The sequence below is a fragment of the Morone saxatilis genome, unplaced genomic scaffold (assembly GCF_004916995.1).
Source record: "Morone saxatilis isolate NCDOM2014 unplaced genomic scaffold, NCSU_SB_2.0 Contig14, whole genome shotgun sequence".
Lineage (NCBI taxonomy): Eukaryota > Metazoa > Chordata > Actinopteri > Moronidae > Morone > Morone saxatilis.
In genome coordinates, this window is record NW_023339696.1 from 10,957,759 (window position 1) to 10,973,222 (window position 15,464).

General features: G+C 40.5%; 1 protein-coding gene and 1 pseudogene across 2 annotated transcripts; both read left to right on the top strand.

Annotated features, from left to right (window-relative positions):
- The first annotated feature begins 343 nt into the window (after nucleotides 1-343).
- On the top strand, nucleotides 344-3,673 carry LOC118323138 (methionine-R-sulfoxide reductase B1-A-like). 2 transcript variants are annotated; one of them, XM_035655071.1, is made up of 4 exons: nucleotides 344-499; nucleotides 1,434-1,576; nucleotides 1,757-1,871; nucleotides 2,891-3,673. In XM_035655071.1, the coding sequence occupies exons 1-4, from the start codon at nucleotides 445-447 to the stop codon at nucleotides 2,911-2,913; spliced, it is 336 nt and encodes a 111-aa protein (XP_035510964.1). In that variant the 5' UTR covers nucleotides 344-444; the 3' UTR covers nucleotides 2,914-3,673. The 2 variants fall into 2 exon arrangements, with proteins under 2 accessions (XP_035510964.1, XP_035510965.1); XM_035655072.1 differs by having other exon boundaries at nucleotides 2,894-3,673.
- A 402-nt stretch (nucleotides 3,674-4,075) lies between these two features.
- Nucleotides 4,076-6,526, top strand: LOC118323137 (annotated as a pseudogene).
- Nucleotides 6,527-15,464: the final 8,938 nt, after the last annotated feature.

Genomic DNA, 15,464 nt, shown 5'->3' on the forward strand with positions numbered 1-15,464 from the left:
ATAAATTGTAGTGCAAAGTAAAAATATAAGGTGCAGTGAACAGATTATGTAAAAACATATAAGGTGCTTGGAGACTGTATTGTTATGACCAGAGTTATTAGCTGTTATTGTACAGTGGCATTAACAGCTAATAACTCTGGTCAGAACAATGTATGACTTTGAGATGACATGAGAAAATAGATTTATGAATCAGCTAATACAATTCTACTATCATAATAGCTGTTTATAAATTGATTATTATGACTAAACACTGTAAAAAAGAAAAGAAAAAAGATGATGGGGCAGACAACATATCTTAAAAGTTCTCTGGTTTTATTTTGAAGGCCCAACGCGCACACCGGAAGTCTTATTGTTGCCAGCGGATTGTTTCTGCGTGTTGAGAAGTTTAAAACTGCGACAAACAGCGCAGCCGGATCAAAAACACACCGTCCCGAAGGAAGAGGAATGTCGTTTTGTAGTTTCTTCGGCGGAGAGGTCTTCAAAGACCACTTTAAACCAGGTACCTGCACGACTTTAACTTCTTCTACTTTATTAAACAAACAGACCGTTTAGTAAAAGTGGTGTAACTAGCGACTGTTAGCTAACTATTCATTGTAACGCTGAATGACTTCACAAACAACAAGTGTAGGTCGGATAAAGTATTTACTGCAGGTTGTAGCTGGCAATAAGAGCTTTTAGGAGGGGTTGACACTGTATACGTGGATATTAAACTAAAGAAACCCTTGTTAGCTAACCTGGTTTTGTTTTGTAACCCATAGTTCAGGTTACACAACAACTCTGTTACAAAACTGGATGTTGATTAACTAATGAGTAAAGTTCCACTTAAAAAAATCAGCCTCGAACAAATACAAACACATTTACATTACAACATTATCTATAAAGATGTTAATAGGGAAACATCAAATAAAATGTTTTATATCAATGTGACTTATTCCTTCAAAATAAAATGCAGAGGACAGAAAGAAAACACATTATCACAACTTGGGTTGCACAATTAAATAAAATATTATCGCAATATGTAATTCACAGAAGCTAATTTCTTTATAAACTTGCTAAACTAAATAAAACAAAAAATGAGGGAAAATATAATTAAGTATCTACAAATCTTGTTCTCCAGATTTAAGAAAACATGTTTTTGTTTTGGCACAGACCCCCAAACAAATTCACATCATCATGATTCTAAAAGTGTTTTCTGTGAAAATTAAATTTGGGATGCAGAAAATGATCATTTGCACGCTAATTGTGAATCACATTGCAATCATAACATCTGCAATAAGATGCTTTTACCTTCTGGTGCAGCCCTAAACTGTACACTGTAAATGATACAAGGTGTCTGTGATAGGGTCATTCTCAACCACTTATCTCATCGTATTTAAATAGTTCTCTCGTCATGTTGCACACCAGCCATCACCTCCAATCCTTTAACTCCTCAGGGATTTATGTATGCTCCAAGTGTGAGCATCAGCTGTTCTCCAGCCGCTCCAAGTACGAGCACTCGTCTCCCTGGCCGGCCTTCACAGAGACCGTCCACGAGGACAGTGTGTCCAAACATGAGGAGAGACCTGGGGCATATAAGGTACAGTCAGTCAGATACTTTGTTTATTGAATTTATGTATGTATGTTATAATATTGGTAGATTCAGTATAACAACACCTACTGTGAGGTACTAGCTGTAGCCAAACAACCTATAGCTCTGAAAAGACTAGTGAAGGACCTGTTTAATGCATTTAATGAGATGTATAATGTGTTGTTCCAGGTGCGGTGTGGGAAATGTGGAAACGGGCTTGGCCATGAGTTTGTGAATGACGGGCCGGCCAAAGGGCTGTCTCGCTTCTGAATATTCAGCAGCTCACTGAAGTTCGTCCCTAAAGGTGCAACGATCAGATTTGAACACAACACCGGGTTGTAGCTGATGCTAAGCTAACTTTGTTTAATTGGCTTTGTGTTATTTTGGCTCTAGTTATAAATATATATCCATTTTACAGCAGATAGCATATAGAGCTAGACTGATGAATCAGATTGGCCACTATGTCTACAACTTCCATTTCATTGTGCAGCCCTGTGTTGGAAAATAACAAATGACTTGAATCCTTGTTTGGTGTCGGCCAGTGTTAGCCTGTTCTAATGCTGCACGATATGGTACAAATGTCATATTGCAGTTATTTTGAAAGATGATTGATCATTATTGCATCACAGTTTTTACTTTTCACTAAAAAAACTACTTAAATCATGATGATGTGTGATCTGTTGGGGTCTGTAGTACCAAAGAAACATGTTTTCTTTCATCTATAAAACAAGATTTGTAGGCCATCTGTTCGGAGCTACAGTACTTCATTATTATGCTGCTGTCACACATTTTAGCTTTATCAAACAATTGCAGCTTCTTGCGATTTGGACATTGACTGTGGCCGTCTGGCGATTTCGATAATATTTTGAATAATTCTATATATATATTGTGTGATAAGTAACAAGAATTTACAGTATAGAAATACCAAAAACCTCTCTATTGCATTACAAAAAGTCTGAAAAAAAATTCATTTAAGTGATACTTATTGAAAATGTTTTTTGTTTATGACTGTTGGCCCACATATCGGTGTCACATTTTTTAACTTTTAAATATTGATTGGTTATTGGCTTTAAAAATCCAGTATCAGTCGGGATATCATTTCTTATTTCCACTGAGCACATGTTAAACAAGTTATTGATTTTGGTAAAAAAAAAAAAGGATCAGGATTACTCTAATTTCACAGAGTGGAATCATAGCAGGGTGATCACTTTATATTCATTATTTATTTAGCAGTTGTTTAGTCTCAACCTAACCAAGACAGAGTTAAGCTTACGTGCACTGGCTGTAACGTACGACCTGTGAAACGTCTCTGTTCCCTCCCAGCAGATAAGGTTGATGGACAGTAAAGTGAGCCGCCAGGGGGAAGTGCTGCTGGACGTGTAGACTTGTTGCTCTGGGCTGCTGAAGGTGCGGACAGTGGATGAAGAGTTCTGGGACAAAGCCCAATCTGGGAGCACCAGGGCTCTGATGAATGATGGATGATCGTCTCACCGGACAGCAATAAACAGACGACTGGTCTCAACACCTTTTTTTTTAAATTATGCAACTATCTGAATCTGCAGGAGAGCCTCACTGGTTACACAATCACCATCTTATCAGTTTGACATTTCCTGAGATCTATTTATAGGGATTGTCTAATGGGGAGAATAGACTTATCATGATTCTCTTAAGCTGTTTCTTACTGAGACTGTTTGTTTACTTTCACACATTGGCCTGTAGTTGTTATGCTGTCCCCAAAGTGTAGACAATGCGGGGAAATTACCAGCAGACAAAATATTGATTTACTATTAAGAGGCTGGTGAATTTGAACACTTATCTGTCAGTGACTGGTAGATGTTCACATTTTAATAAATATAAACCATTTCCTACCCTGGTATGAGACTAGATTAAACTTTTCCAAAGATTGCTCACAATATTTTAAGATTTAATTAATCAACAATGGCCTTTACCTGCCATGTTTGGTGTGTTGGATGCAGAGAATGAGTAGCAATACATACTATTTTCACTTTTGAGAAGCTTTATATAAATGGATCACAATGACTTACATGGAAAGAACAGAAATAAATATATTTTAAATAAAAATAAAACAATGCTTTGATTAAACAATGAATGTCTATATTCTTGTTTTTTTTTTAAATGGTTGTCACTTTTTATACTGACTGGATAGTTTCAGTGCTTTGTATATAAACAAATGTAGGACAGATGGAGTCAGTTGTGCTCGACTGAACTGGTTTTCAGGTTTAACAAACTCGTCTGTCCTCTTTAGATGAGAATGTAATATGAAGCTCTTATCTGGTCACATGTTTTCATAATTATTTAATCATAACTTGGGTGTGTATGTCGGTATTTGTTATATAATATATTATTACATTAATTGATGATGATATGTAGAATAATGTTATTTTTAAGGTTTAAAACATTTTTAGCTCACTAAACAGTCTATAACAACACTACTGCAGCTCAGTGCTGCCATCAAGTGGAAGTAATGAGAATGAGATCTTACACAAGGAAGGCAGAGCTGTTGACACTTGATCTGGACGTGCAGGTTCGTTCCAGCTTGAGCCGGGTGACTTCTTTGTAAACATACGCTTCAAACTAAAGAGAAATTAGGTTTTTAAGACATTTCGAAATGGATGAGATGTCCTATTGCTCTTTCTCTGGTGGAGAAGAATACAAGAATCACTTCCAACCTGGTGAGAAGCAAAATAAGCATGCAAATAAAAGTCCAAAAAGTTTTTTAGTTGTCCATTCATTGATACCTGTTGTCCTCTCAGGCATATATGTGTGTTCTGAGTGTGGGCACGAGTTATTCTCCAGCACGACAAAATTTGAGCACTCTTCTCCTTGGCCAGCCTTCTCAGAGACCATCCATGAGGACAGTGTCTCCAAACACCCTGAAGCATGGGGACCCATAAAGGTAGATCTGCTGAATGATTGTTATAATAAGCCATATCCAGCAGGGCTAAACACTGTACCTTTTATTAATCATGTGATCAATAGAGTTTCTTCTTTCTTTAAATATATTAAAATAGGTTTGTTGTGGGAAGTGTGGCAACGGATTGGGCCATGAGTTCTTGTACGACGGACCAAAAGAAGGGTTATCACGCTTCTGAATATTCAGCAGCTCCCTGATGTTCGTCCCTAAAGGTGAGTCTATTAGTCTGTCTTTCACACACACACACACACACACAGAACATTACCCAGCTGCACCCTTATCATCCACCTTTAAGCCACTGTTTGTTTTGTCCTCCTCTCTCTCCACAGAAAAGGTTGATGAGCCGAAAGGTGAGCTGTGAAAGAGGAGAAAGGTTTTTGCTGCTGGAGGTGTGGACAGTGGATGAAGTGCTCTGGGATAAAGCCTGATGGAGCTCCAGAGCTCTGATGGACGGTGGCCTCACTGGACAGCAAGAAAAGAGCCGTTCTCAACTCACTTTTTTAAAACCAAGAGCATAAAGACACACAAGAACAGCAACACACATAAATTCAACTACATTAAGTTGCACTGTACAGAAATACTGTATATTTAACATGCCGACCTGGCAAACGGTTTAAAGCTGCAGTAGGTAACTTATATAAGAATAACTTTTTCTCATATTTGCTGAAACTTTCACTTTATTGTAATACGTCACCTAAAGCACTGGTATTTGATGGCTATTTTAATTGGCTCTGATTGATTGATTTATTTTTTTTCCCAGGCATGGTGGATTCTTGCAAATGATATTAGGAGTAGCCTACTAGGAAGAGCCAGAGGAACCTGACCTGTCTCGTGTACAACTGTCAGGATATAGTTAAAGTTTAAGGAATTATTTTTATACAAGTTACCTACTGCAGCTTTAAGATGTTTAACAGTCGCATTAGCATAGTAAGTCAGTTTTATTTATCATTCAAACACCAGAGCAAATTAACCCCCCACTCTGGATCTATGAAAATATATTGAACACACTGTAGAGACTTCATAACCTTAAAACAGTGTAATGGCATGCTTCCATCAGTTGATGGTGCTATATGCCCTAAAAGAATCTTTAATGAACTGCATTGATAAACCACTGAATGTATTACAGTGGATTGAGTTTGTTCTCAAATTGAATAAAGAAGCTTCTTTCTTATGGCCAACAACAACAAACCAATACCTACAGTTCTGCTGTATTTTCCATTTTCAGTTGCATTTACTTGAGTAATTGTAAAAGGATTCTTACATGCTGCTTGCAAAAAAAAAAAAAAACCTAGTTAGTGACATTCTTGCTGAAATCCACTGATTAAGAGTACTGTGATTATCTGAGCAGCATATCTCCAGTGTACAGCGCTGCTGAGCAACAGATGCCCACTTGCCGTCTTCCCCATCATGGCAGGGGCCTATTTTAGGAAGTAGATCCTAAAGTTATCTGGATGTGTTTGCTGAGTAAAGCTCAGGCCTCAGTCCAGACTTGACTTGAGTGTTTTTCTCCTCAGCAAAGTTTTCCAGACAACTCCTGTAACCCTGCTGCTTGGCTTGTGGTGTGGTGGAATTATAAACAAAGGGAGGGTGTGGGGGTACGTTCATCGGCTCTTGTGCTGTTTAAATGTCTGCGGACAAGCAGGTGTGGAACCACTCATTTCAAAGGCTGGAAGATCAGAAGGGGGAGATGAAAGCTGCGGCGTCAGGCAGAGGATTAAGAAAGGAAGTGCAAACATTCGTAGATTGTAATGATGTAGAGAAGCATTTAAAGCAAAGACTGTTTTGTGCATTTGATGTGATGATGGTTTTGTCTGCAAGGTATGAATTCACCTCAGAGGGAGCAGCTGTCGAAAATGTGCTTTGTCCCTTGTATTTAAAGAAGAGTATTGTTTTTAAATAAAATTCTTTTGGCCTAAAATGGTGAAGACTGTAGATCATGTCAAGTCCCTCTGGCTTTAAGTTGAAGGGCCAAGCTACTCATGAGGCCTCAATGTAAGCTCTTTATTAAACTGAGTAATACCTTCCTTGTGAGTGATTTGATGTGTTTGTCGTGGATTCTCTGTTATATCGCCACACACACACATACACACACACACACACACACAGCTGGCACACAGACTAAACTGTCCTCGGGGGTGACGTCTGGAAGAGGAAGGGAGAGTTAAGAGAAGGGCGAAAGAGTGACATGACTCAACAACAGACAGGCAAGAGACCTAAGTACAAAGATAAACCGCATGTGAGAATGAGAGATGGAGCGGAAGAGGAAATTGCCCAAAACACGGGACTGTAATTAACATTTGCTATCTGCGAGAACACTTTTTTTCTGGCTGGCATCGGCGCACAGCTGTATGGCCAAGAGGAAGTAAACAGGAAAGAGGAAGTGGTAATCCTTTGATAGCATCACGAGAGAGGGACTCAGATCCACTAACCTCTGGGGCTCATCCTGCTCGTATAAGCAGACGGGATCCTTAATTACATTAAACCACTACTACTCTAAAGACTTCCCCTTCCCCAAAGGCAGACCCTTGAGTTACATCTAAACATGTGTGTGTGTGTATGTGTGTGTGTGTGCCACTGACTCATTCGCAGGACATCTTGTTTTAATTTGAACGTATATATGAGCCTGTTGCTTAGATGTGGATGTTTACGGGCGCTGCACCTGCTTCTGTTTTGAGCCGCGGAGAAAAGTGTCTCATTCCACACGACATTATATCCAGTTCATCAAGGTAGTATTGCCTAAAAACATGTGTCATCCAGTGGCTCCCGCTTCACACACTGCAGAGGCTGTGATCACTCTGTGGCAGGAATAAAGCTCCCGAATGCGTGACTGTAAGAGAAATAGAGAACAACTCCTTTCATCAGGGAGTAATATCTGCAGTGTGTGATGTCTTCATCCATACACGCCCTCCACATGTTATAGACACATATGCCGGCCAAACATCTCCTCCTGTGTAATGAATAAAAGGATAAACAAAAGCTTTTTATACATAACGCTGGAATGTGATTTCCGCTCTGGATCAAAGGGAAGTTCTGGAAAACCCGAGGCAGGTTGGGCATTGTTGTAATTCTGTTACATGTGTTTCAAAGAGACGGGGCTTACAAAAAAAACAAGATGAGAATATCTTTGCTTGTCCTCTCTGAAAAGGCCCAGCAGTGAACCACAATGTAAAATGATGTTTAGTTTACTGAGCGTATAAACAGATTTATATGTAGGCCTATATGAAATGCATATCTTGACAGGCCGTATTGGTTATAAACACTGTAAATGTGGAATGAGGAATAATAAAAATACAATTACATTAAGGAAGAAACAATGAAAAATCTCAAATTTCTGTCCGTTCCAACAAAACGTCAACAGTTTAAACATGTGAGGGATCGTTTTGCCGAATGCAAACTTGCACTGCAAAGCCAAAAAGCGGCATGTAAAACCCCAAGTATGAGGGCTCCCAGTCAGTGAGAAAATAAACAATATGTGAAATCTTCAATGGCTTCTGCGGCCTTATTGTCACCTTTATCACACGATCACATTCCTGTTTCTGAGCTCCACCAGCTTCAATAACACAGACGGGGTTTTGAACATATATGTATTTGCAAACATGGCCCAGTATCTGCACTCAGATCTGTTTCAGGGAGATAGGACCCTGAGACAGCAGCATAAGTTGGTCTGAAAGCTTCAAAGGGAATACTTGAGGTGTGTGGCACTGGTATTGTTCACGCAGATCAGGGAGAGGGGTCTTTGTTTTCGGGGGATGCTGGATTGACCGTGGGATAAGAGAGAAGGTTTGAAAGCAGGAGAATAAGACTGATTGTGTGCCCACATGCCAACTTTCATCCTCCCTTGATCAGAGACTATGGGTTTGAATTACCTAAAAGGTGGGCACAGTAATCCAGAAACTGTGGACACGCTGTGCATCATGTGAAATTACTATTCTCATGCTTTAGTTTTGCTGTGTGAGTGAGAATCAGAGGCTAAAAACAATCAAATGGAGCCTCAGATAAAAGCGTGCTAGAGGCAAGGAAACATTTATCAAACGCGCCGTCTTCAGAGTATGGAAATATCAGGATGGTTTTGGATTTCGGTTGAATGATTTAGAAGGAGGCTCGGCTCGCAGATAGTCAGAGCAGTGATGGACTGTGGAAAATGCCGTATTTGTGTCAGCGTGTGTCCAAAAATGTCAGAGGCCTTTGACTGTCTGAGATGTTTATGGCACGCTAAAAACATCTTTACGCAGACAGAGACTGAACAGTAGAAGTAATTACCTCAGTCTTTCCCTGGGTACAGTGCCACAGACTGCCTTCCCCCACCCAACCTCCACCCACCCACCCAGCTAACCCCAGATCCCTGCAATTTGTGGCTGCTCATCCTCTGTCATCTTGGTTAGGGATCCCATTGGACTCCATATGAGAACCAGATCATACCGTTTTTGTGTTAAAAAGAAAACGACTGCAGGCATGTTTGTGCATACTCATTACCTTATATGAGCCAACACTCTTTTCTATCTATGTGTACAGTCTGTGTAAGATTTTGTGGACCCTGCAACCCCACAGGTCCCAGATGGGTGGTCTTAATAGTCAAAATTGCTCCTTTGGTCATGCTGATTGTTAACTTCTGTGCAGAAAATGTTCAGAGGTGCTTGAGCTCTTTATCCTCCTCAGTGATTACATCCCAATAAGGAACCTATAATCATCCCTGGTATTACGAGACAGTTGTGGAGGTGTAGGGAAGGAAGAAACAGTTCTAAGTAAAGATGAAAATTATATTAAAAGATGGATACCGCTCTCATGTCTGTCCGTTAAATATGAACCTCCAGCCAGCAGCACGGTTAGCTTAGCTTAGCATAAAGACTGGAACGGGGGAAAAGGCTAGCCTGGCTCTGTCTTAAGGTAACAAAATCTGCCTAACAGCACCACTAAAGCTCACAGTGCTCCCAACCAATTTCAGTGCAATGTAGCTAAAGCCTGTTTGAAAAGTTAATTTGCATATTGTGACATAGTGACTAGTAATTCACTAAATTGGCAACACTGCTAAGGAAAAGCACTGTTTCAGCTTCTTTCATACCTAACCCCAGCTAAATAGCAAATAGCTGTTTATACACTGAACCTGGCTCGCTGTTTCCGCCTGTTTCCAGTCTTTATGCAAAGCTACATTAACTGGCTGATTCCAGTTACATATTGTATTTATCGTATAGAGACACGGCAGTGCTAGCTATCTTTTCCTTAACTCACCATCACAAAGTCTATGTTCTTAAAAATTAATTGAACTATTCCTTAAAGGAACATCTAGCCTCTAATACTCTATTGTACTCCAAATAATAATAATTATTGGGTTTAAATAAAGCATTTAACATGTGTGTGTTTGTTTGTGGGATCTGGATCCCTCTAGTTGCATGAATGAGGGGAATTCCACATACCTCTCCAGCTTTATGCCCTTCAGCACCTATTGTGCAACAAACACACAGACACACAGTGATTTGTACCCTTTTTAAAGCAACTCCCTGGAGTATTCAACATTAGAGCCAACTATCTATCTAGAGTTATCATCTTCTTTTATATATCAAAAATAATCCTTGAATACATGATTAATATATCTTCAGCATCAGCATTTGGCAAAGACAAACTTTAATTCTCCACACTTTATTATTTCACTTTTGTGCCAGAAAAGCAAATACCGTCTAATCTCACCTGTCAGTCACTCTGCAGTAATTGTTTCTCTCGATCCCTCAACCTCTCCTTATTGGTTTATCGGTATCCTGGATTTGTGCAGAGAACATGTTATGCCAATACTAAAGACAGCGAAGACAGAGTGTACTTTGCGTCCTCAATGTGTATCTGTAACAATTATTTCAGCATGTGAATGATATCTTCTGGTCAAAACAGAGTCCAAATTAATTTTTTAATGTATTTTTGGGGAAGTCCGCAGAAAAAGCCTTCCTGCTGTCATTTGGATCAGCCGCTCTGTTGTGTCCCCAAAAACACAGACCTCAAAACCCAAAGTGAGACCAGATGAGAGCTACAGGAAGGAGAGGAAGATTTGTGTGTGACTGTGTGTGTGTGCGTGTGTGTGTGTTGGTAAAGGGGTTAGAAAAGAAGAAGAGGTCAAAGACTCAGAATACATTCCCACAGGAATGAGGCTCATGGGCAACCCAATGTGATTATCAGCTTTACGACAAAGTGAGGGTGTGGTGGTGGTGTGTAAAAGAAAGAGGACAAATATCCAGCTACCACGACGGCGGCTGAACCTGTCTTGATTTTTCTTTGCCCAAATTATCTGCTGCAGCCAGTTAGCTTAGACGGGAAACACTGAGACACAGCTAGCTTGGTTCTGTATGAAGTATTAAGATGATAACAGTCATGTCTAAAGCTCACTAATTATTAATTAAAGATATAATATGTAACATTTCCACATTAAAATGTCACTAGACCTTTGTTATATATTTTGTTAATTTTCTTTTTTGAAACGGTGTGTTTCACCAGTCGCCATCAGCATGGTGGTTGTCTGCCAGAACCTGCCATAAACTGACTTTTGATCCAGTTTTAAGCCATATTTTAACAATTCCCATTTTATAGTTGTTTTCAACTATATATTTTAACCGGATGAAGGCTTTTAGTCAGTGGACGTCTGGATCTGAAGTTATCAGAGAAACCAGCTGCCCCAACAGCCCCTCCGGGACATTGTTTGTCAGCCAAACATCATTGGAGAAACACTGATTTTTATTCATTATTCATTGTTTTCACTGGTTCTAATCCCCTAGTCTGTTTGTTTTGGAGAGGAGGCGACCTCTGCGGTTAATATGGCTCCTGGTAAAAACCTCCTGAACAATGAACACTGAAGGAATCCTAACTGGAAGAAGCTGACTGCATGATCTTGATCTTGTTTGTTTAATTTATTAGATTTGTTTAATGTTTATAAGTGACAATTCCACATTTTATAACAAAGAAATAGGCCGCCACATAACTGTAAAAAGGTCAATTAATTGTTTTTAACATTAATAGATACAGTGTGTTAGATAGTGAGCTTTAGAGAGAATCTATCTATTATGTTTGGACAGAAATAATATTTTTCATATTTCCCTTCCATCCCAGCCAATTCTTCCTACTGTATTTGGTTTAAATAAAGCTTTTGACAATGATATAAAAAAAAGCACATAATGTAGTATGTGTCCAAGCAATATGAACATTTCACACTGCAAAACATTTGAACAAACCTTTTTGATTTAAATGATTCAAACTGTGAAAACATCCAATTTTTAAAGTTCACTTTTCTCCCACCGGCGCTGTTTTTTCCTGGTGGGTCACATATTTGGTACACTCCTGTCCCCTTTGGCCAAAACAACCGTCAGCACCTTCGCTGATGGTTTGCTTGTTTGAGTCGCACATGATTTCGCATACCTGTGAAATGCAGACTGGCCCCACAGGGTAGAAGCCCATCTCCTGTTTCTGCAGCATGTAACAGTTTCACACACACACACACACACACACACACACTCCCACTGGCCTTCAGGATCTCACAGGACAGGTGATACTATTTTAGCAGACCTGACTCAACAGTGAAGCAATGGACGGAGCATTTTTTTCAGTGACAGCTCTCTTTTCTCACAGTCGATGTGACAGGTTGGAATTCGAAAAACATGGGAAACTCCAGAGAGTGGAGAGACAAACTGCTGTGGCTTTACACCAGTAATTACAGTCAGTTAACACCCATATGATGACTGTTTGTGTTTTTATTTACAGAGATCGTCCAGGTTTGACTTGTTTACATAAAAGAACACATAGCCACCGGTTAAATAATGAGGCATTCACCCAGGTGCTCGTTCACACGCATATTTAGCCCATCCGATTGTTTTGGATGAGCTGAGTGAGTGTGAAAATGAATGAGCACATCCATTTGGGTGGTGGTTCTGGCCCAGTAACAGTAGCGCAGTGTTCGATCCAACCGTCCGTGTCAGTGAACTGCAAAGATGGAAAGAAAGTTGTTTTTCACACACTGGGCGGAAATAGATGGTGACAGTGACACATAAAAGGCAGTGCTGTGGTTTGGAGCTGACGTCATGGCAATCAGCGCTTGAGTCGACGAGGCCTTTCAATGAAGGAAAGCCACACAGAGCAGCCCACAAGCATTTCAGTAAGTAACAGTCTGGGATTGGGTACCACAAGTGGTACATGTGCATGCAGACTGGAACAATAGGCGTCCACAGGCACATGAATGCATGCTTAAGACCCTAAAGGCATAAAGGTCTCTGCACGCATATCCACACACTTCACATAAATAGTCCGACACATAGTGCAGTTCAAAATGGTTCACCTTCACGGCTCTGTCAGATTTGCAGCCACACGTCTTAGTGAATCCCCCGAAGTGAGCTGGGAGGCATGTAACTGTATACCGAAGTAATCACAGTTGTCTCTTTTTTAACCTCTCTCTCACTCACACTCATCTTCTTCCACAAACACACATATAGGCACACACAAGCTCCCCTCACTCGCACTTTCCCTGCGCCTCCACCCTTCCCAACACACCCAATATCACTTAAGAGCCAACCACCAGATCCCACTTTTCACCGCAGAGCTGTGGATTAGAAAAGAAGGCATTTCCCAAATGGTCTGTGGCTTGTCTGATGACATGATTGTCATTCAGTTTAATTCCCTCTGTACTCTTTAGATTCCCGCTCGCCTGATTCTACTGCTACAATAAAGCACACAGAGAAGGTAAATAACAGTTTAAAAAAACACAGGAGACTCCTGTGCAGACTTGCTCCCTGGAGACACATCTTAGTATTTATTGCCAAGATGAAAGACATTGAAAATAGTTCTTTGCAGCTGGTTTCTGGCGGCTGAAGAAGGCACGAATGCATTTTTGTTTATCTGAAAAATATCTGTGGGCTTATATCGCTACACATGTATAGGCTATCACACAGTTGCATAATTGAACCTCCTGGCTTTGGGTGCTGCCCAAATCGAACCCTCATGAAGTTGGAATGAATCGCAGCAAAACTCTTCCTCTGATATAAATTACTCCCATGTTGAACTGGAGGCATTATGCGGATCTAACGCTGCTTAATGCTTTCAAGGCTGCAGAAGCTGTTGCATATTAAGCTCCAAACATCTCTCCTCTCAGATCTTTAGCACATTCATCCTTTCAGTGATGTCTCTATAAAGCTGCGGGGCAAGTCTGGGAGTCTTCTCCTGGAGGCGAAAAAAGATCGATGCACCTGTGTGAAGGTAGTGGGACACGAGGGATGATAGAGGGTGGGAGGAGAAGAGGAAGAACATTGTGAGTGGATTGAGAGATCAGAGTGATTTTGTTCAGTCCTCCGTCTCCTCGTCCATCCATCATTCTTACTGACTTTGCGTACGTCTGCAGATGAAAGTTGGGAAGGCTCCAGGAGAAGGGTGGGGCTTCACAGCCGCTTTGTTGTTGGCTTTTTTGTATTCAGTGATCCTCTCCACCCGAGGGCTCGGCCATTGAGCATCTAACATATAGCAGACAGTGTGTGTGACATCTTTTATTTCTTCAAAAGGAGCTGGACTTCAAAAACCACAATGGGAGTATTAACCTTAATTGTTTAGGGAAAAACCAGACGATCAGATAAAACGTGAATTTGTTTACAGGTCCATACAGTTAATCCAAAACAGTAGGAAAAAACTCTGATATCTTCAATCTCACTAAATATTCCATTGTTATTCATTACAGACAATAAGAAGCACCAGGTTGCCTTTGTAGGAAACTACAGCCATGCCTCCGCACCACCACATCAGTATCTCCTGGGCGGTGGTTTCAAAGATCCGTCATGACGGCTTTAAGGATTCTGCCGGGTATCTTGCGGCTATCGCAAATGGCCGACAGCTTCTTCCTCATACTGGAAATTACAAAATGAGAGTGGAACATTCTGCTTTTGCTGAGGAGGATTTGTAATTTACTGTAATGGCTCACACATGTACATGCCATCAGCGGGCCTCTGGGCATGGAAATCTCTATCAGTGGTACACACAGGGATGCAGCAGTGGCACCACACACCTGCAGGCACCGGCAGCTGGAAATGTAGTCTGGACTGCATGCATAACACAATGAATGTGAATGTACACAAAGACATAGAGACATATGAACACAAACAATCAACAGAGAGATGTATTATCCAACCTCAAGCCTATACACACAGACACAGTTCACAACTTGCATGTAGTATTTATTTCCTCAACACTGCTGCTTGTTTGTTTCTTTAATCTCACTGTTTATATTTCTGCGTCCAAACCTGTCAGTAAAACTCCAGCTAGAGCAATTAGCACGAGGGGAAAGCAAATAAAATGTCTGATGAAAGCAAAGCCTGAATTCTGACCTCATTCTGACTGAATCTGCTGCTAGCCAGCAGACAGTCATTTCCAAAGCTGTGAATTCCTCAGTGCCAAGCTGGCCTCTCTTTGGATGGATTTACAATGGCTGTTTGTGCTTCAAAACATATCATTATTCTATATTTGCCTGAGTCATGTCAGTATCCGCAGACCTTTTGTTTGAGTAGTTTTACATCTCAGAAGACGCAAATTGCAATCACAGGCTTTGTAATGCTTAAGATTGAAAAGTTTATAGCTATATTGCTTAAAGGAAATGTTTGACATTTTAGAACTGAGACACTCTTGTTTGCTTTTCTTGTCTGGAGGATGATGAACATTTTGTCACAATTTTGTGGGGCGAAGTTTAGGTACTGTTCAGTGGATTTTGTTGGTTTTGCACAGAGTCAGAGACTGTTTCCTGTTTTGTGCTATGCTAAGCAGCTAAGTCTGTTGGCTAAAGTGTGTTCACACTGTTGAGTGCACTCATAACGTTCAAAAAGTTGAAGTTGGACGTTCTCACCCACAGTGGTCCCCATTTTAGCTATGTAGCGGAAGGGGCAACATACCGGTAAATTTTAAAATACATGATGTCGGCGTATAAGGTGTAATTTCTACCTGCGTGAAACGGGGGGGGGGACA